General features: G+C 39.5%; 6 protein-coding genes across 6 annotated transcripts; 4 read left to right on the forward strand and 2 right to left on the reverse strand.

Moving 5' to 3' along the window:
- The first annotated feature begins 5 nt into the window (after positions 1-5).
- LOC130689066 (protein argonaute-2-like) lies at positions 6-6,044 on the forward strand. The gene is made up of 17 exons (XM_059496759.1): positions 6-39; positions 488-578; positions 642-743; positions 804-1,794; positions 1,860-1,974; positions 2,052-2,254; positions 2,339-2,609; positions 2,676-2,882; positions 2,953-3,154; positions 3,249-3,455; positions 3,530-3,670; positions 3,822-3,990; positions 4,052-4,358; positions 4,419-4,553; positions 4,609-4,710; positions 4,774-4,958; positions 5,021-6,044. Exons 2-17 carry the CDS (start codon positions 533-535, stop codon positions 5,109-5,111), a joined length of 3,474 nt encoding a protein of 1,157 aa, XP_059352742.1. The 5' UTR covers positions 6-39; positions 488-532; the 3' UTR covers positions 5,112-6,044.
- LOC130689061 (uncharacterized) lies at positions 5,479-6,447 on the reverse strand. Its single transcript, XM_057512084.2, has 4 exons — positions 6,362-6,447; positions 6,124-6,285; positions 5,849-6,011; positions 5,479-5,786 (listed from the first exon to the last, which is right to left on the reverse strand). The coding sequence occupies exons 2-4, from the start codon at positions 6,209-6,211 to the stop codon at positions 5,543-5,545; spliced, it is 495 nt and encodes a 164-aa protein (XP_057368067.1). The 5' UTR covers positions 6,212-6,285; positions 6,362-6,447; the 3' UTR covers positions 5,479-5,542.
- A 381-nt stretch (positions 6,448-6,828) lies between these two features.
- Positions 6,829-9,427, forward strand: LOC130689044 (pantetheinase-like). Its single transcript, XM_057512065.2, has 8 exons — positions 6,829-7,281; positions 7,355-7,483; positions 7,547-7,820; positions 7,880-7,952; positions 8,041-8,255; positions 8,311-8,543; positions 8,610-8,840; positions 8,901-9,427. Exons 1-8 carry the CDS (start codon positions 7,207-7,209, stop codon positions 9,189-9,191), a joined length of 1,521 nt encoding a protein of 506 aa, XP_057368048.1. The 5' UTR covers positions 6,829-7,206; the 3' UTR covers positions 9,192-9,427.
- Positions 9,428-10,200: 773 nt separating this feature from the next.
- LOC130689052 (prostaglandin reductase 1-like) lies at positions 10,201-12,131 on the forward strand. Its single transcript, XM_057512074.2, has 9 exons — positions 10,201-10,313; positions 10,380-10,603; positions 10,670-10,778; positions 10,849-10,911; positions 10,973-11,095; positions 11,164-11,282; positions 11,349-11,503; positions 11,577-11,801; positions 11,859-12,131. Exons 2-9 carry the CDS (start codon positions 10,486-10,488, stop codon positions 11,967-11,969), a joined length of 1,023 nt encoding a protein of 340 aa, XP_057368057.1. The 5' UTR covers positions 10,201-10,313; positions 10,380-10,485; the 3' UTR covers positions 11,970-12,131.
- Positions 12,132-12,419: 288 nt separating this feature from the next.
- Positions 12,420-14,382, forward strand: LOC130689073 (autophagy-related protein 101-like). Its single transcript, XM_057512096.2, has 5 exons — positions 12,420-12,701; positions 13,041-13,202; positions 13,259-13,487; positions 13,551-13,717; positions 13,793-14,382. Exons 1-5 carry the CDS (start codon positions 12,672-12,674, stop codon positions 13,871-13,873), a joined length of 669 nt encoding a protein of 222 aa, XP_057368079.1. The 5' UTR covers positions 12,420-12,671; the 3' UTR covers positions 13,874-14,382.
- On the reverse strand, positions 14,275-16,294 carry LOC130689054 (uncharacterized). The gene is made up of 5 exons (XM_057512077.1): positions 16,156-16,294; positions 15,757-15,989; positions 15,482-15,700; positions 15,240-15,425; positions 14,275-15,172 (listed from the first exon to the last, which is right to left on the reverse strand). The coding sequence occupies exons 1-5, from the start codon at positions 16,182-16,184 to the stop codon at positions 14,886-14,888; spliced, it is 954 nt and encodes a 317-aa protein (XP_057368060.1). The 5' UTR covers positions 16,185-16,294; the 3' UTR covers positions 14,275-14,885.
- Positions 16,295-17,413: the final 1,119 nt, after the last annotated feature.

Here is a 17,413-nt window from a genome sequence, read left to right on the forward strand (position 1 = left end):
ATTTTCCGTAAAGTTCCATCTGTCTTTTTTTTGCTTCAGGTAAGCGTAGATTACGTTTTAGCAATTATTCTCACATGTTTCGTTTCATGATACATGTAAAGGGATTACAGAACAATTTTGTAATATTCAAGTTGAGGCTAATTTTACATGAAGCAATCAGACTGAGAAGTTCGCATATTTGAGAAAGACGAAGACGAGAAACCAATTATTTGAAAGAATTGGTAGCCAACAGTATTTATTAAGCAAGACAAGAATATTTATAGTTTATTTTGTTTTCTCATACTGTATTTCAATTAAATGGTGATTTGTATAAGCCTTGAGCTGTTTGTTGAAGTATTTCATTTAATAGAATGTTGCATCACATTCAGTATGTTGATTTTGGTAGAAAAATTGTGAAACTTGCAGATAATTTTATCAGCAAGTTTCACAATTCTTTTTCAGACCATGGTAACAGCTGTATGACTAATGTCTGTAAACCTTTTACCAGTATTCCACGCTGGGTCAATCTGTTTGAGGATTTTTCTTGTTGAAAATGACCAGAAAAAGGGGAAAGAAGCAGAATGAAAAACCTGATGAAAGTAAGTTATATTTCTTGTGTTCTTTATCTGTTACATCTAAATTCCTTACATTTTAAAAATTAGGTGCTCGTGAGGGTGAAACGAGAGGACCTCAGGTTACCCAAGCTATGGAGCAACTTAATCTAGGCCCCCAAACCATGCAACAGCATCCTGCTGGACCTTCAGGTGCACAACAGCAACCTGCGGGACCTTCAGGTGCACAACAACATCCTGCTGGACCTCCAGGTGGTCAACAGCGTCCTGCTGGACCTCCAGGTGGTCAACAGCGTCCTGCTGGACCTCCAGGTGGTCAACAGCATCCTGTTGGACCTCCAGGCATACAACAACGTCCTGCTGGACCTCCAGGCATACAACAGCGTCCTACTGGACCTCCAGGCATACAACAGCGTCCTACTGGACCTCCAGGCATAGAACAGCGTCCTGCTGGACCTCCAGGCATACAACAGCGTACTGCTGGACCTCCAGGCATAGAACAGCGTACTGCTGGACCTCCAGGTGGGCAACATCGTCCTGCTGGACATCCAGGGCTTCAGCAGCGTCCTTTCGGGCCTCCAGTGCTACAGCAGCGTCCTGCTGGACCTCAAAGCATGCAGCAGCACCCAATTGGGTTTCAAGGCGTCCAGGAACATCCTACTGGGGCCCAAGGCATTCGGCAGCAACGTCCTGCCGGACCACAAGGCATGCAGCAACATCCTACCGGACAACAAGGCATGCAGCAACGTCCTGTCGGTCCACAAGATATGCAGCAGCGTCCAGCCGGACCCCAAGGTGTGCAGCAACGTCCCGCCGGACCGCGAGGCGTGCAGCAACGTCCCGCCGCACCACAAGGCGTGCAACAACGTCCCGCCGCACCACAAGGCGTGCAGCAACGTCCCGCCGGACCGCAAGGCGTGCAACAACGTCCCGCCGGACCGCAAGGCGTGCAGCAACGTCCCGTCACGGAACAACGTCCTGCAGGTCCTCAAACGTATCAGCAAAGCCCTGCTGCTTCCCGAGCTCATGAGCAACAACCTGTTGTTACCCAAACCCAGACACGTCGGCCAATGGCTCAAGGTGGAGCCCTTCGCCCACCGCCCCGCCAAGATGCAGGTGGTGTGGGAACCCTAGGCCGCCCAATCGCGCTCTCTGCAAACCATTTCGGAATTACTATGAAAAAGCAAATACTTTACCATTATGACGTTGATGTCAAACCTCTACTGTCAAAGACACTCTTCAGGTGGGTATATGCAATGCAAAAATGTACCTTGTTTCGATGGCTTGTATTGTATTTATCGTTTGCAGGAAGGTCGTTGAACAGTTTCTGGAAAGCGATGCGCGATTTAAAAATATTCGCCCTGTTTTTGATTCGAAGAAGAACATTTACACTGCCTGTCGAGTGCCTGGCTTGGATTCCAAGGTAGAAAAGCTAAAGTTGAAATACCCATTTGTCATAATTTTTCCAGGCCTTTGTTTCATAATCTGTATTCGCCTTAGATGGAAATCAAATTCGAATTTAAAGAAATGGACCGAGACCCGCCCAGGATCAACGAATTCACCATATATTTGCAGCCCACTGGAGAGTTGGAAATAGATCTGGCGGCTCTTGCGAGTTATTGTCAATCTGGTTCGTCGGTTGATATCCCACTTCGTCCCATTCAAGCGTTAGATATTGCCATGAAATATGGTGCTGCCCAGCGGTAAAGAGAATTTACACTTTATTTTTATTTATTTTACTTTACATTTTATCTTCCCGCCGAGTAACAATAAATTTTTAACTATAGACCCACGAAAGTGATGCTCGGTAGTTGTTTACTAAGTAAACCAACTGGAAGAGCACATGAACTTGGTGGAGGAGTAGAAGTTTGGTTTGGTCATTTCCAATCTATACGCCTTGGTTGGAAACCTTTTCTTAATGTGGATGCTACTCAGCGTGCTTTCATGAAATCGGGCAAAGTACATTTGATAATGGCGGAGATGTTCAATACAAGGACTGGAGAAGAATTATATGATCGTGACTACATGGATTTCAGCAAGAAAATTGCTACATTGAAGGTAAAATATATGCAGAAAGTTTTAAGAGCATCACTCAAATCTTAGGTTATGTTTATTCATATATAGGTTTCCTATAATCGTGGCCAATACATTGCCACTGTCGGGTGCAATGGCCTTAAAGGTTCCGCCAGCACTGAAAAGTTTGAATGCGATGGACAGCAAGTTACAGTCCAACAGTATTTCGAGAAAAAACTCAATATGAAGTTGCAGTATCCTTACCTGCCGTGTGTGTGGGTGGGAAGCCGAGAAAAAAAAAATCTAGTTCCAATGGAGGTAGAAATAATGGTTTTTCCTGGTCTATTGCTCTTTTTTAGTGATCTTACTGACCCGTTTTATGATATAGCTGTGCTCGATAGCTGAAGGCCAAGAGTATCGGCGCAAGTTGAGTGATTTTCAAACATCGGCCATGATAAAAGTTGCAGCAACACCTGCCGACGTTCGCAAACAGAAAATTCTCGATAGCGTTCGTAGTATGCAATTTGATCGGGATCCATATGCTCAAAATTTTGGCATTTCTGTCGACAGCCAAATGGCAAAAATTCAAGGTAGATACATGGTTTTCCCAAGTAATCGAGATAGGCTTAGCCATTGCATTGATAACCGTTCTTATTTTTCATTGTTATTTTTTAAATCATGCAGGGCGAGTGCTACCAACACCAAAGCTTGTCTATGGAGAGAAAGAATCTACTCCTATAACGCCTAGGGATGGTGTTTGGAATATGAGAAACATGAAATTTATAGAAGCCAAGTCAATGAATGCCTATGGTATACTGAATATTACAAGATGTCAGGATCGTGATATAGAAATTTTCGTTGGTGCATTGACTCGAGCTGGCCGGGAAATGGGTAAATTGTTTTTGATGTTCGTGCAAGACCATCTGCACTTATGAAGATATATCTAATCTTCTTCAAACTTGCAGGCATGACCATGGGCAACCCGCTGTTCAACAGGCCTTGTAATCTTGGCAACTTGGAGAAAACAATGAAAGAGGCAAAACAAAAATTCCCGCAACTGCAAATAATTTTTGTCATCATTAACCGCAAAGGAGACCCTGCGTATGGTAAGTTTTTTTTTAGACTGAGTCCTATTTTTATAATTGTAAAGGAAAAATGTTGTTAATCAGCAGAAACTGTAGAAGTGCATGGAAATCAAATTTTAACATGTAGGTCATATTTTGATCAAATGTCATATTTTTTTTGCTTTCATTTTAGAAATTGTCAAACGTGTTGGGGATTTGGATCTGAAAATCACAACACAGTGCATTCAGCAAAAAAACGTTCAAGGAAGAAATGGCCCAGACCCATCAACGATGGCGAATATTTGTTTGAAGCTGAATGCTAAGTTAGGAGGAATCAACAATTTGATTTCACGAGATTTTCGGTAAAACTTATGCTTGTTAAATATTTAAAAATAAAGAAGGTTGGAATATCCGTTCTCAAAGCCCAAAGGTTCTGTTGGAACAACAAGTGATCATTATGGGAGCTGACGTGACACATCCAGGTGCAGACCAACAAGATTCTGGTAAGCCTTCCATCGCCGCAGTAGTTGGAAGTGTTGATCCTCGGGCATCGCAGTATTGCTGTGAAATTCGTATTCAGAAATCGAAGCAAGAGTACATTGAAGATATGGAAAACATGGTCTACAATTTGTTGCGCAAATTCAACAAAGTTACTGGATCAACTTCAACAGGGAAACCGCAACGCATAATCTTTTATCGAGATGGCGTGAGTGAGGGCCAATTTGCCAAGGTACACTTTCGTTTGAAAATTGATTACTGTAATCGAACGTTTAATTGATTGACGAATTAGGTTTTGGAGTGGGAGCTATCTGCCATACGTAGAGCTTGCATGAAACTCGAGAACGGCTATAATCCCCCGGTCACTTTCATTGTAGTTCAGAAACGTCATCATACCCGACTTTTTCCGGAAAATCCCCAGGATGAGGTAGTAAATTACTGAATTGAATGTAGGGATCTTATTTATTGTTGTTTTTTTCTAGTGCGGCCGTGGAAAGAACGTTCCACCGGGAACAATAGTTGATAACACCATCGTACATCCTGTCGAGCAAGACTTTTTCTTAGTTTCTCATCAAGGCATCCAAGTTAGACAATTAGCTAAAGAGGTGCTTGTTCTGTTGTCTTTACCGCATTTTGTTTTGAAATAGGGTACCAGCCGGCCGACTCATTACCACGTTCTTTGGGATGATGCTAAACTGCACGCAAACGAAATTCAGATGCTTACTTACTATATGTGCTATCTGTTTACCCGATGCACACGGTCAGTGTCGTATCCGGCGCCGTGCTATTACTCGCATCTGGTAGCCTTCCGTGGAAGACAGTATTATGACAAGTATGTATTTATGTACACAGTTTACCAGAGTTCTCATTAATACTTTATTTTACATAATTTAGTTTAACGGGGAACCGCCAGTCTGTGACTTCAAGCGCTTTACAATCTCACATTGATTCTACCCGAGATTTGAGCTTTATGTTCTTTGTTTAAACTGAGTCGTACTATTCATTTTTTCTCCTATTTACTCGGATGCTAATGTTTGCTTTCCCATGTAGAAGGGAACTGGTTAATTTCCTTGTCATTTCCTTCCTTCCCCAGTTATCTTGGGGTTAAAATTAGCTTTCCTCAAAGATACAAAACTAGTTGGTTTCCTTGTCATTTCCTTTTGTTTGATGCCCTTGCCGCTTGGTGACTTGGACCATTTGCTGATTTCAGCATCGATGCGGTATTTTTTTTTCTTGTATTCGTTGCATTTTCATGTTGGGCTGTAAGCTGTCGGGAACTGGTTGATAAAATATATAATTTTTTTTTCAGTAATTCCTAAATGGCATAACATTAATTCTGGAACAAAAAGCAATGGCTTGGAAAAAAACCGTGTAATAATTCTGGAAACAATGTAGATGAATGGTAGTGCCTAGGTATTAACTGTCATTAGCAACTTGCTTTTGAATCTTTTCGAGGAGGATCTCTATCCTTCCTTTCATGACTGGCTGTCCTTTTTTAGTTTTCTGTGTAAGCTTTTTGATTCGTTCTAGCCTTAACTGTTTGCTCTTCATGATGGCCATGTCTCTTTCTTTTGTTTTCTGTTCCCTTTCCAATCGAGCTTCTTCTTTTAAACCTTGTATACGTTCATATTCTAGCTTGGCTCGCTGAAATTCTGACAACCTGGAAAAAAAACAAACTGAAATGTAATACCATAGTATAAGTAAGTTTAGTAATATCGGTACCTTTGGGGCGGTGGTGGTTGTGAATATCCACTATTATAATTTCCATCTGCAATGTCATACAAACGCTTTGTAATGTGAACAGATGAAGTCAATTCATCCTTCTTTAGCATCTTCCTGTATTTCCTTTTTATAGCTTCTTTTCTTTTGCTTTCCCATTCCGATACTGAAATTAGCAGATAAAGGTTGATCAAAACATTTGTTGCACATGGCAGTTCCAACTCAATTCTCTCTATATAAGAAAACCGATGCTATACTGCAAACTAATAATTCAATACCTCTTTGTTTGTGGCTGTATTGCGTTTCTCGCCATTTTTTTTTGTCGAAATTTCGTTTGCCTTCGTGGTGTGTGTTTTGTGCTTCCATTTTTATTTTCAACTCTACGAGCCTCCGAGGTATTGTTGGCACTTCGTCTGCTACTGCCCTTCCGTAATCGCCTCCTGCTCGAACGGTTTAGAGTGTAAATATTAGATATGTATGGTAGACGTGTGCGTCAAAGTTAAAGTTAAGTTCTACTTTTCAGCAAGTGAATTAATGACGCCGACAATTGAAGGAAAACACTCGAACGGCTTTTATACGTAGTTATTCCCGCGAACAAGGAACAAATGATACTTCAATACTACAGTAGACACTGGAACTGCAAACTGCCAGATTGCCAACCCAGGATGTGAAACATGAACAAAAAATTTGGTATTTGTTTTCAATTATTGCCGAAAGCAAAAAAAATCGCTAATATCGCTACGTTCGAGTGGCTTTGATTGGATTAGTGTAGTGAAGTATCCTTATCGTCCGAAAAATATCAGAGCAAGATGTTGCTAGGTCTGTTTCACAAAGTGATTTTGCTGTTGTAGTGATCATGGAAGATGTAGATGGATTGATTTAAAGGCTTAATGGTCATCTATGTCGTTAAAAGTCTAATGCAAATGGCGATATCTTTAATAGTTGGAGCCCCTATTTTACACACATCGGAAGATAAACTTTCATTCTAGTATAGATGACCAAGTTGTTTTGCCGCCAATTTGGGAACTCATAAATGAATTTTTGATAACTGACTGTTGCTGAGGCAAAAATAGTTTTTTCTTCGGAAAGAATGCCCTAATCCTCAGCAGACAAAATGCTAATAGTAAAGGGCGATGTTCGTCAGGAAATGCATAACAAGGCGTTTGGTCCAGAGTTCCAGACGATAGGTGATAGTTTCCTATCTACTGTAATCCTGAAACACGTAAGACCCAATAACCTATCGCACATTGTGTACCACTGTATACGGAAACTATTTGGGTCTCTCGCTGATGCATCCTAAGCAGAGGTATCAGTTTTGGTGCAAGTATCAATGTGTTTAAATCGTTCAAATAAACAGGAACATGAATCGACTTCCCAATAGACTCTTGCTGCACGTGTTTTTTGGCGTGCTATTTGCAAAACTACCTGCTATAGAAGTGAGTCAAAGCATTTCCTTACTAGAGCTTTCAGTCAAACAACACAAGACTAAATAATTTTTTTTCAATCAAGGCCGGTTCTTACAAAGCTGCTGTTATCGAATATTCTCCAACAGGAAGTGTATTCAGCCAAACTCCGGCAGAAGTATTGGGTCAAAACCTGAACAACTACAATCAGTTGATTCTCGAAGCTGCATCTTTGGTAAATATTGTCTTACGACATTTCGTTGTCATAATAAAACAATGTATTCTGTTGCTATGAAAGGGTGCGGACATAATCGTTTTTCCTGAGTATGGGTTAACGACGTTGACGCTATCTTCTCTGTCACGATTAGCTGCCCGGCCTTTTCTACAACAATTTCCGTCCATCAACACCTCTGTATCGCAAATTTCTTGCGATGGCAACAAAACAGTTCCTGACAACGAAATAGTTTTCACAGGACTAAGTTGCTACGCGCGCCGCAATGCCATTTACGTGGTGGCTAATGTTGGCGAAATAGTGGTGTGTATTTCTGGCCAGAATGACACAGAAAATGGAGGTAAATTCTAAAAATTTTTATTCCGGATACGTATGTAACTGACTCTCTACGACTGAAAGTGTGTCCGGAAGACGGTGCATACCAATACAGCAGCAACGTCGTCTTTGACCGAAATGGTGTCTTAATTGCGCGGTAAGCTATTCAGAAAATTCTTGAAAGAACAAACAAACAAAAAGAACAGTCGCTAAGTATAATTTCTTAAATCGCTGCGATTTCTTAGGTATCGAAAAACTCATCTGTTTCTGGAGCCTCTATTTCAGGCACCAATAATTACGGATCTTACCGTTTTCCCCACTGATTTTGGAGTAAATTTTGGCCTGATGACATGTTTCGATATTATGTTTTACGAACCTGCTTTGACTCTCTACTACGAACAAGGAGTAAAAAATTTCATCTTTCCTACGGCCTGGGTAGACGAACTACCGTTCCTTACTGGTAGAAACGAAGTAAAACAACTACTTTTCTTGTAATTAATCCTTTAAATGTTAAGCCATTCAGAAGCAAGAGGCGTGGGCACGCTTCCTAGGGGCAACTCTGTTAGCTTCTAATTATCATCTGCCGGCTAATGGCCAAATCGGCAGTGGCATTTATGATGCAGCTGGTGCAATCAGTTATATTTCTAGTTCGGATTCAGGAACGCGAATTGTTGTGGCACAAGTCGGGAATAACGAGGATAGTCCGCGCCGAGAAGTCTGCCCAAAAGAGACACTCCAGAATTCCACTGTAATTCATTTCTTTACATTTTACGTATATTTTGTGGTATCATTAATTGGCAAGCTACTCTCAAAGACGCGTTGGATGGAACCACATGGTATGTTGTATGAAGACTTGACCGATTATTCTAGTATGGAGCTCACACCTGGTGTTGCTCAAACGGCCTTCTTATGCCATGACGATTTGTGTTGCCAATTAAACTACTCTATTTCATGTCCTTCGAATGAAATTTGTGACCAATACCGGCTATTTACCTACAGTGGATTCCGAACCCTAGGCGGTGGCGTGTATACAGTGAGCATTCAGGTATATGAGTTAAGTGTGCTAAATTAACTTTGCTTAATCGTTTATCCTTTGCAACTATAGTTGTGTGGAGTTGTTGCTTGCACTGATCAAAACGTACAAAACTGCGCCAAGCCAGATGTAATCCATTTGGCGCAAATAGATGCATTGGATTTATCAGGAAATTTTTCATCAGCGCGTCAAGTTTATCCTACTTCGATTACTAAAGAGTTGCAGCTTTTGCCAGCCGAAAGTCTAGATCTCAACATCTACGGCGACGGTGCCATCGGCTTGATTGCTTCCCTGCCCTTGTCGGATGCTTTAGCTATTGGTCTTTATGGAAGAGCGTACAGCAAAGATATTGACAGAAAGTAAAGAAGAAAAAAAGTGTTGGGCCATGTACACGAAATCCACTTGGGTAATTTTTTCAGTCGGCTGGATAAGTATTCTTATTCTTCTCCACGAGAAATAAATAGCTCATTTGACAACCTCGTGTTTTTCAATGACGCATTCGGTGTAAATCATTGCATTCGAATACTGTCTGCTGAATAACTCTTTCGGCCCACTGCTAGAAGCTAGTTTAAAAAATAAACTACCTGTCTGGAAAGAAAGATCTGATCTTAAGGATCGATTTCTTACCTTTTCTAAAAATTCTAAGTCTAGGATAAAACTTACAGTTATACAATTACCATTGTATAATGTTATTATATACAAATACAAGTCCTGTCTTAGCTTTATTAGCGTATCATTGGCAAAGACGGATTTAAAAAGACGAAAGTAAAAAGGCGCTTTAACGTTTACAAACGATTTGGATAAGACCAGAGAAGGAGAGATTGGCAAGGCAATGTATAAAGAAACTAAACCTTTTTTTCACTGCCCGCTACACCAGCGCTGATGCGGTTGGCCAAACAAACTCTTTCTGGATCCCCTAATACTATGGTCATGAATTATACCAGGAGTAGCAACGCCTGCCAAGTAACGTTAGCTGCGCTTATTAAGTTCCAGAGATGGAGATGTCGTTTACCAAATCGCCAGCACGCTCGATATTTCGCAGTTTGGCTCGCCCGAGTGCTTTGGTAAATTGAAATCTTGTTATTAGATTGGCGCTATCAAACGTGCCAAATACCGGAGGGTACTGGCGATTTGGTAGTTGAACAGCGGCAACGTTATCCATGGAGCTTAACATGCGGAGATTCAAACTCTTCCATGCAAAGGGTACTACCTACTACTACTCCTGGTATACTTCATTATTTGATTGAAAAAAGCCGCTTACTCCACGTCATTACAGCAGCTTCGCTGAACAACCGTTCGGTGCCGCCACTGTCATGAAAATACTTTGCTCATATGCCTTACCAATCTGGCAATCTCCCCTTCATCTCTGGATAAGATTAAAATTCGGTCGTAAACACGACAGTTACCTGATAAAAACGGGAATGACTTGCTAACTTTTCATTTCAAAAAGACAATTCATCGTCATCATAACTTGCGTTATCCGAGGTATTTATTTATATGACAGGCTTCACGTCGCTTCACAACTGAGAACTGTTTGACTTGTTTCCGCAGAAAAGAAGGACCTTCATCTTTGCTTTTACGATTGAAATTTCTTGCATTTCGTTTGCAGATCACCGAAAAATAACTTAAGAAACGTTGTAAAGAGTACAAATCGAAAATGATTGATGTACCAAAAAAAGGAAAAAAATTTATCCTTGCACGTCATTTTGAAGGCTCTCCAACACATGACAACTTCAAGCTTGTAGATTTTGACATCCCAGATCTCCAAGAAGGGGGTAAAATTGTATCACTAAATTACCAAATAATTTTTTACATTGATATTTGTGCTTGATTTATTTCAGAAATTTTGGTTGAAGCCCTTTTCTTGAGTGTTGATCCTTACATGAGGCCATACAGTGCTAGATATTTACAAGAGGGTACTTCTACCATGATAGGCAGTCAGGTGGCAAAGTATAAAAATCTTGTAGTATGCTTTAGGAGTTTACAACTAGTAATTCAAAATAACCCTGGTTGATTTTAGAGTTATTGCAACCAAGAATGGTGAATATCCCTTGGGAACAAGATTGGTTGGATATTGGGGCTGGTGGAGAAAGATATACTCCATGAAACCTCAAGAACTATAATACTGTTATTTGTTTTTATAGGTGCACACATAGTGTAGTGAATCCCAATAATGCTGTAACTGCCATGATAGGCTCATTCACACACTTTCCAGATATAGGGAGTCTTTCTCCTTCTTTGGGCCTTGGTGCTATTGGAATGCCTGGGTATGCTATCTCAAGCTTTCTTATAACTTGGAAGTGGGAAATGATGTGATACTTCTCTACTTGTAAAGGAATGCTGCATATTTTGGATTTCTAGAAATATGTCAGCCAAAAGAAGGAGATGTTGTTGTAGTTACTGGAGCAGCTGGAGCTGTTGGCAGTCTAGTAGGTCAAATTGCCAAGATCAAAGGTTTAGTATGATTGTACAACACCAAAAATAACTAGATACTCATATATTTCTTCTCAATATGCATAGGTTGCCATGTAATTGGATTTGCTGGAAGCGATGATAAAGTAAAATGGCTGGTCGATGAAGTGGGTTTTGACAAGGCGTACAACTATAAAACAGCGGATTGGGATAAAAGCTTAAAAGAAGCTGCACCGAATGGGGTTGACTGCTACTTTGATAATGTATGGAAAAGCAATTCTGCAAGTTATTGGCGTTACATGATTTTATGTATTCTATTTTTTTTTCATTACCAAGGTCGGAGGCCCGTTGTCAACAACAATTCGTAATAATATGAAGGATTTTGGACGTATTTCTGTCTGTGGATCTATTTCAACTTATAACGACAAAACCCCAACCATGACGCCTGCTTGTGAAGCTGCGTTTGTTTTCAAACAGTTGAAAATGGAAGGATTCCTTGTGAGTCGTTGGAAATCGCGTTGGATGGAGGGTTTGTCTCAAATGACAAAGTGGATTCAAGAGGTAAGAATGGCACAGATTCAGATACTTGGTCCATTGTTTTATCCCTAATTTCTACAGGGTAAAATCAAAGTGAGAGAAACGTACACCGAGGGTTTCGAACAAATGCCCCAGGCCTTCATTGATATGCTTAATGGCGTTAATGTTGGAAAAGCAATCATTAAGGTTTAAAAGAATAGCATTTTATCCCTAGAATAGACTGATCGTTCTAAGAACGTTACAGTAAAATTAGTCATCGTTTCAATTTTCGAGGAAACATTACATTATTCCTGTTTCGTGATTGGCATGTTTTTGAAGAGACAGTTTAAAATACATTATTTTCTTTCGTGAAAATTTTTTGTACACCATGTTCCTTTTTTGGTTTTTAGAACTAGGACTATTGTTTAAGGAATTCGTACAGAAAACTACGGTGCCAATGAAGCGTTAGAATGGAACTAAATTTAAAACATTTTTTTTGTTTTTCATGTACCGCTTTTAGTGAATAAAATTTTCTTTTTTACCAGAGTCAGCTTTTACAATTTTTTTGAAGGGTGATTTGAAATGGGCTAAATTGGCAATCACGCAACAACTATCAGCTGTACAGTGCTGTGAAAACAGTAAATAAAACGTCTGCTTTGATTTAGTCCTTTGTCTCGTCATTAGTAGAAGTTACGCTATTTTCCTCAAACTGAAAATGTTTTAGTAACTTATTACTTACTTTTGAGTTATGCTGCGTCTCTGCGTATGTCACGTATCCATGCATGTAAACAATTGAAAGTGCCCCTTCATCTTGCGAACATCTCATTGGCGAAACAGATTATTTGGTTAAACGTATACTTATCGAAGTGAAAGTGTTGCTCAGCCTACAAAAACGTCGCAATTGGTATGTGAACAATGAATGCTAGAACTCAGGTTTTCGAAATGGTAAGCTTTATTTGTTTCAAAATTTTCCAAAGTCAGCCCTATGGGCCGTTCTTTCTACATAATGTAATTTTTTTTACTTAAAAGATGTTCCTCCATCCATCATCAGAATTCTAAAACTTGAATTAAGCATCAGAGTTTACTTTACATTAGGATTTTTTCATCAATTTTAAGCATTGAAAATTATCAACAGCTTTCAGAGCAATACTGAAAAATCTTTAAAAACCAAAAATGTTCCTTTTCTATATTTTTTGTAGTCTAAGCCAACATGTTAGTGGAAATGAATGTTTTTTCAAAATTTTTAATTAATTCTTAATTAATTATGTACCATTACATTACCAGGCACTGGAGGGGAGACAGGTGGAGGAAGCTGTTTCAAGTCTATTCCACACATTATTATTCCATAGAACCTTAGGAAAATTTCACTATAAACAAGAAGGAAATTACTGTGTAGGGACAGTTGGGTATGAAGATGCTGACTGTGACTTCATTGACCTAACATACGTAAAGATACTGGAAAATATACCCTTATTCTTTTTACCAACGTTTACATTTTTCAGGTGCGGTGTAGTTCTGGTGATATAAAAAAAATTGTTAATAAAGAAGCAACAGCGTTTAGCGAGTGTCTACGATCACAAGAGCGAGAAACACAAGGTCAGGCCAGGTCTGGCCATATATCGTTGACTTTCTACCAAATTAAAAAGGCAAGATGGCCATTTCCATCAGAGAGTATTCCTTGGGAAGTGTGGAACCTAAGGATGGAAATAATGACACTCGCTAGCGAAATTGGTGAGCCCTTAACAAATTAAAATTTTACTAGACTTTCTTAAATATCATTTTTCTTTCCTGTAGAACGGCAGCTTTACCGGGAAAAAGTTGGAGAGCTGTTGGCAGAGAAAATCTTGTACATCGCCGAGTCGATGAACCGTCCTTCTTATGTGCCCAAGATGCCCAACCAACCCGAGCTGGATCTCATCTTTGACACCAGTTTCGTAGACATCCAACCCTATTTGTTCAAGGTTAGTCGGTAACATTTTCAGCTGGTGTAGTTTTGTTCCAGCAAAACGTTAGCCTGAAATATGACCTTCACTTAGATCTCGTACGGAACATCGCCGCCGTCAACATCGATGGGAACTACCGTACGTCGACTACTCAAGGACACCCTCTCTATTTAGAGTTATTGCGAATGAAATGATATTTAGGTTAAATTTGATATATTGTAAAAAAAAAAAACAAAAAAAAAACAAAGATGCACGAGGCCATAGTTCAATTTAACATGTTCCAGCTCACATTTTCCCGATCGCCCTTCATATGTTGGATAACCCTCACAACGGACGTATATGGGTATTCACGTTTATTCCGTGTTGTGGCTTTTGTATAAAATTGTGTACCGAGCAGTTCGTGAACAGAGTAGGAAGAATTATTCGCTTATCTTCCTACCTGTTAACCATGCGTTTTCGTGGCTGGAGTCCAATGTTAGTCAATACGTGAAACATAATGTGTCATGTCAATTTTCTAGGTTAACCTGTAGAACCACAACCTATGTTTCAAGGTGGAATATAGGAATATGCATTGCTAAAAGAAAAGGGTCAAGTTTTATTGCTCAAATTGCAATACCATTATTTAATGGGACAGTAAAACACGATCGAGATTTTGAGAGAAAGAATATAAACCTTTTAGAGTTTGTGCCTTATGAAAATAACTTGATAAAGGGCAAAACAAGAAAACAAATCGAAGTGGGATGAATTAAAATACTGAAACGGTTCAAGCAGGGCATGAGACTAGAAAAAAAAAACAGAGTTGGTGGTTAAAGCCATAAGAAGAAGCAGACATGGACTAAAGGAGGATGCAAGAAGCAGAAAAATGGAAGCCACCAAGAGGTTAAGTATTGTTCACATGCCAGTGATGTTACTTAATCAAACACAGAAATTATAATTCCATAAGTTCATATTTAGATGGAGCTTTAAAAAGTGGATATCAGGATTTTTGAGTGGGAGGAATAACCTGCAAAGGGGAGCTCACTCTCTCGTCGAAAAAAAAAGTTCATGAAAGACTTCAGGAATACAAACAGAAGCTACAAAATAAAATTGAAAAAAGGCCTCAGCTCTACATACCAAAAGAAAGGAAATCCTTAATCATGAAGGAAAGCTGTCTCGAGATTTGAGTACACTATTTAAGACGAGGCACCTAATGGTAACGGTCATTTAAGGCGGCCGGCGAGTATGCATTCACTGCTCGGTTTGGCGGCGAATCTTCTCCCATCGGTTCAGAAACATTCCATCCCCACGACCTGTTGGGCTGGGGATGCATAAATTCTGGACAAGTGTTACTTCGCCTATGCACATTATTTGCTTGCGAGTAATGTGGGTTATAAGGCGGTGGTTGGCTAATGGCTTCAGAAGACACGGAATTTCTCCTATAACGCTCGACTTTATCTTTCGCTTTGAGTACAGCATGTCGCCCAGAAACTGCTCCTAGCAACAGACGACGTAATTATTTTTAGCACTTCATGATTATTACGTAAAACACATGAGTATTTACCTGTATACTTAATATTTTCTACATTTGCATCCTGAACATCAGGTAATGACAAGGCAACTTCTCGTTGTGCTTCAAAAATGTGAATGCATTTGTGAGCAAGTTCAAGATAGGATTCAGATATCTTGAGCAAACTTTGTTTCATTCGGATTAGCTTAACAGCTTCATTTTCTTTGGAACACTCCGTCACTATAGAAAATAATGTAAGTGGTAACTGACTGGAATGACAGTGGTGAATATATTACTTTCTTCCTGGGCCAATTCACTGGCATGCGTTGCTTGTTTTAATTGTGTTTCAACATCTAGAATTTCAGAAGGCTGTTCCTTTTTAAAAGCTTTTTTATACTCTTTTCTCAGTTTAGCTTCTTTGGCTTCAGCCAAAGAAAGTTTCTGCTTGCAGGTATCTACTTGATTTTCTCCTTCAAGCATCAACTCAAACTGCTGCTTGTAGTCTTTCAGATTGTCTGTTTTAAAGCCAGAAATATAACAAAAGAAAGTATGCCGAATTAGAACTACAAACCTGTAAAGTTTTTCTGAGCATCACTCCAGATCATGTTAAGTTCAACGAGTTGAGCTGCTGTTTCTTGTATAGCTCTATTTTCACCTCGAAGAGACCATTTAAGAAGGTCTCCAAGTGCAGACGTTTGAGAGCTTTGAAACCATCTAGCAGCAGCCCTCATTTCTTTAATTTCTGATATAACAAGCTGGAGGTCAGTGTGCCCACTTCCAGCTGACCGGATCCTTACACTGCTTCTGTAAGAGTAAGTATATGAATAATAGCTTTAGTAAGAAAGTCAGTTTGTTTGTTTGTTTGATTATTAACTATGAACCTATGATCATTAAATTTGGTATGAAATACATTTTATTTGATTACTTAATTTTTCATTAGGATTTTAACCATAAACGAAAATTATATTACCTACGAAACGCTTTGCTGGCTTTTTCCATTTTGCTCAATGTTTTGATGAAATAACCGTTGCATTGGCAACCAAACTTATAAATAAAATTTTCTCAACCCCTCCCCAGGGTTGCCGCCATTTTTTTTTTCGGAAAAGGACAATTGTCACTAGACCACTAGACGGCGCCCCGATTAGATTCATTTTGGAGGCAAGGGAATATTTTTCAAAGAAATTGTCAGCTAAGAGAACGTCGAAAAATTCCTTGGTGAGTTATCGCATTTTCTTATAACATGGGAGTTTGCCTATAGATTTTAAGTGGGTGGTGTTTGTCTGTAGTCTTGAACCATCTTCACTGTGCTTGTTAGAGCAATCCCAGCAATCCAAGGAATCCATGCTTTCAGTCTTGTCACCCCCCCCCCCTTGTCAGTTTGGGAAAGGTTTATCAGAATTGCAATTATAGAGCCGTTGTTGAAGCTGCCTAGGATTAAGTTCTTAGCTTAGAGCAAAATGCTTGACTTTGCATGAACCAATTGGCTGCATATAAAATGTATTGTCAAATCTGAATTGTTATGCTAGCACATCATTAACCAACTTGACAGCATAACATTGTCATGGTGCATTGTGGTTTTGTCAGAACCCAAAAGGCTTTTGTGCACTAGATGTATGGTAGAGTAAGGGAAAGGAGTCAAGCAATAACAGAAAGAATAGCAAAATATGGTTGCTCATTTAAACAACATGGTTGTGTCAAAATGAAGAATGGTTCAAAGTAATGGTAGATAGTTTTCCACAGGCAAACTCTTTAATTGCTGTACGATGATAATGGCAAACTGTTGATATGCTATATCAAGATTGCAGGATTACAATAACCATTCCTTAAACTATTGATCATATGGATTGTTAATTCAACAAACATGTGTAGGTTAATGTAGTAGATACTCAAAATTCAATGATCTACATTACATTTTCTTTTAAAGGATGGAAGAAACTGATTTCGTTACGCATAATTGCTTTGAAAAAGAGCTTCTTTTCCCTAACAAGAAAAAGAAAAACATTTTTAAGATAAGCAACAAATTCTTTTTGGGCTTAGTTGTGGCTCTCTAACGAAGAAACGATGTGTTCTGCAGATGTTTCTTGTTAACACAAGACTTGTGAATCGAAATGTCGAATGAAAACGTGTTTTCGCAACGCGTGTAGGCTCATTCGAACTCGACTAATAAGAACCACACAAGACAAAACGGAATCTGATACGCCTGACTGTTTCCTCCGACTGATAGCGAA

The sequence above is a fragment of the Daphnia carinata genome, chromosome 9, assembly GCF_022539665.2.
Source record: "Daphnia carinata strain CSIRO-1 chromosome 9, CSIRO_AGI_Dcar_HiC_V3, whole genome shotgun sequence".
Lineage (NCBI taxonomy): Eukaryota > Metazoa > Arthropoda > Branchiopoda > Diplostraca > Daphniidae > Daphnia > Daphnia carinata.

Coding starts and splice junctions, on each gene's coding strand:
- LOC130689073 (XM_057512096.2), top strand. CDS start 12,672: ATGAATGCTAGAACTCAGGTTTTCGAAATG. Junction 12,702..13,040: donor GAACTCAGGTTTTCGAAATG/GTAAGCTTTATT, acceptor TTACATTACCAG/GCACTGGAGGGGAGACAGGT. Junction 13,718..13,792: donor TCCAACCCTATTTGTTCAAG/GTTAGTCGGTAA, acceptor ACCTTCACTTAG/ATCTCGTACGGAACATCGCC.
- LOC130689044 (XM_057512065.2), top strand. CDS start 7,207: ATGAATCGACTTCCCAATAGACTCTTGCTGCACGTGTTTTTTGGCGTG. Junction 7,282..7,354: donor CAAAACTACCTGCTATAGAA/GTGAGTCAAAGC, acceptor TTTTCAATCAAG/GCCGGTTCTTACAAAGCTGC. Junction 8,841..8,900: donor TGTATACAGTGAGCATTCAG/GTATATGAGTTA, acceptor TTGCAACTATAG/TTGTGTGGAGTTGTTGCTTG.
- LOC130689061 (XM_057512084.2), bottom strand. CDS start 6,211: ATGGAAGCACAAAACACACACCACGAAGGCAAACGAAATTTCGACAAA. Junction 6,012..6,123: donor ATACAGCCACAAACAAAGAG/GTATTGAATTAT, acceptor TGCTAATTTCAG/TATCGGAATGGGAAAGCAAA. Junction 5,787..5,848: donor CAACCACCACCGCCCCAAAG/GTACCGATATTA, acceptor TTTTTTTTCCAG/GTTGTCAGAATTTCAGCGAG.
- LOC130689054 (XM_057512077.1), bottom strand. CDS start 16,184: ATGGAAAAAGCCAGCAAAGCGTTTCGTAG. Junction 15,990..16,155: donor GCCAGCAAAGCGTTTCGTAG/GTAATATAATTT, acceptor TTACTCTTACAG/AAGCAGTGTAAGGATCCGGT. Junction 15,426..15,481: donor TGAATTGGCCCAGGAAGAAA/GTAATATATTCA, acceptor TATTTTCTATAG/TGACGGAGTGTTCCAAAGAA.
- LOC130689052 (XM_057512074.2), top strand. CDS start 10,486: ATGATTGATGTACCAAAAAAAGGAAAAAAATTTATCCTTGCACGTCAT. Junction 10,912..10,972: donor TTGGTTGGATATTGGGGCTG/GTGGAGAAAGAT, acceptor TTGTTTTTATAG/GTGCACACATAGTGTAGTGA. Junction 11,504..11,576: donor TTGACTGCTACTTTGATAAT/GTATGGAAAAGC, acceptor TTCATTACCAAG/GTCGGAGGCCCGTTGTCAAC.
- LOC130689066 (XM_059496759.1), top strand. CDS start 533: ATGACCAGAAAAAGGGGAAAGAAGCAGAATGAAAAACCTGATGAAA. Junction 3,671..3,821: donor CAAAGGAGACCCTGCGTATG/GTAAGTTTTTTT, acceptor CTTTCATTTTAG/AAATTGTCAAACGTGTTGGG. Junction 4,554..4,608: donor CGGAAAATCCCCAGGATGAG/GTAGTAAATTAC, acceptor GTTTTTTTCTAG/TGCGGCCGTGGAAAGAACGT.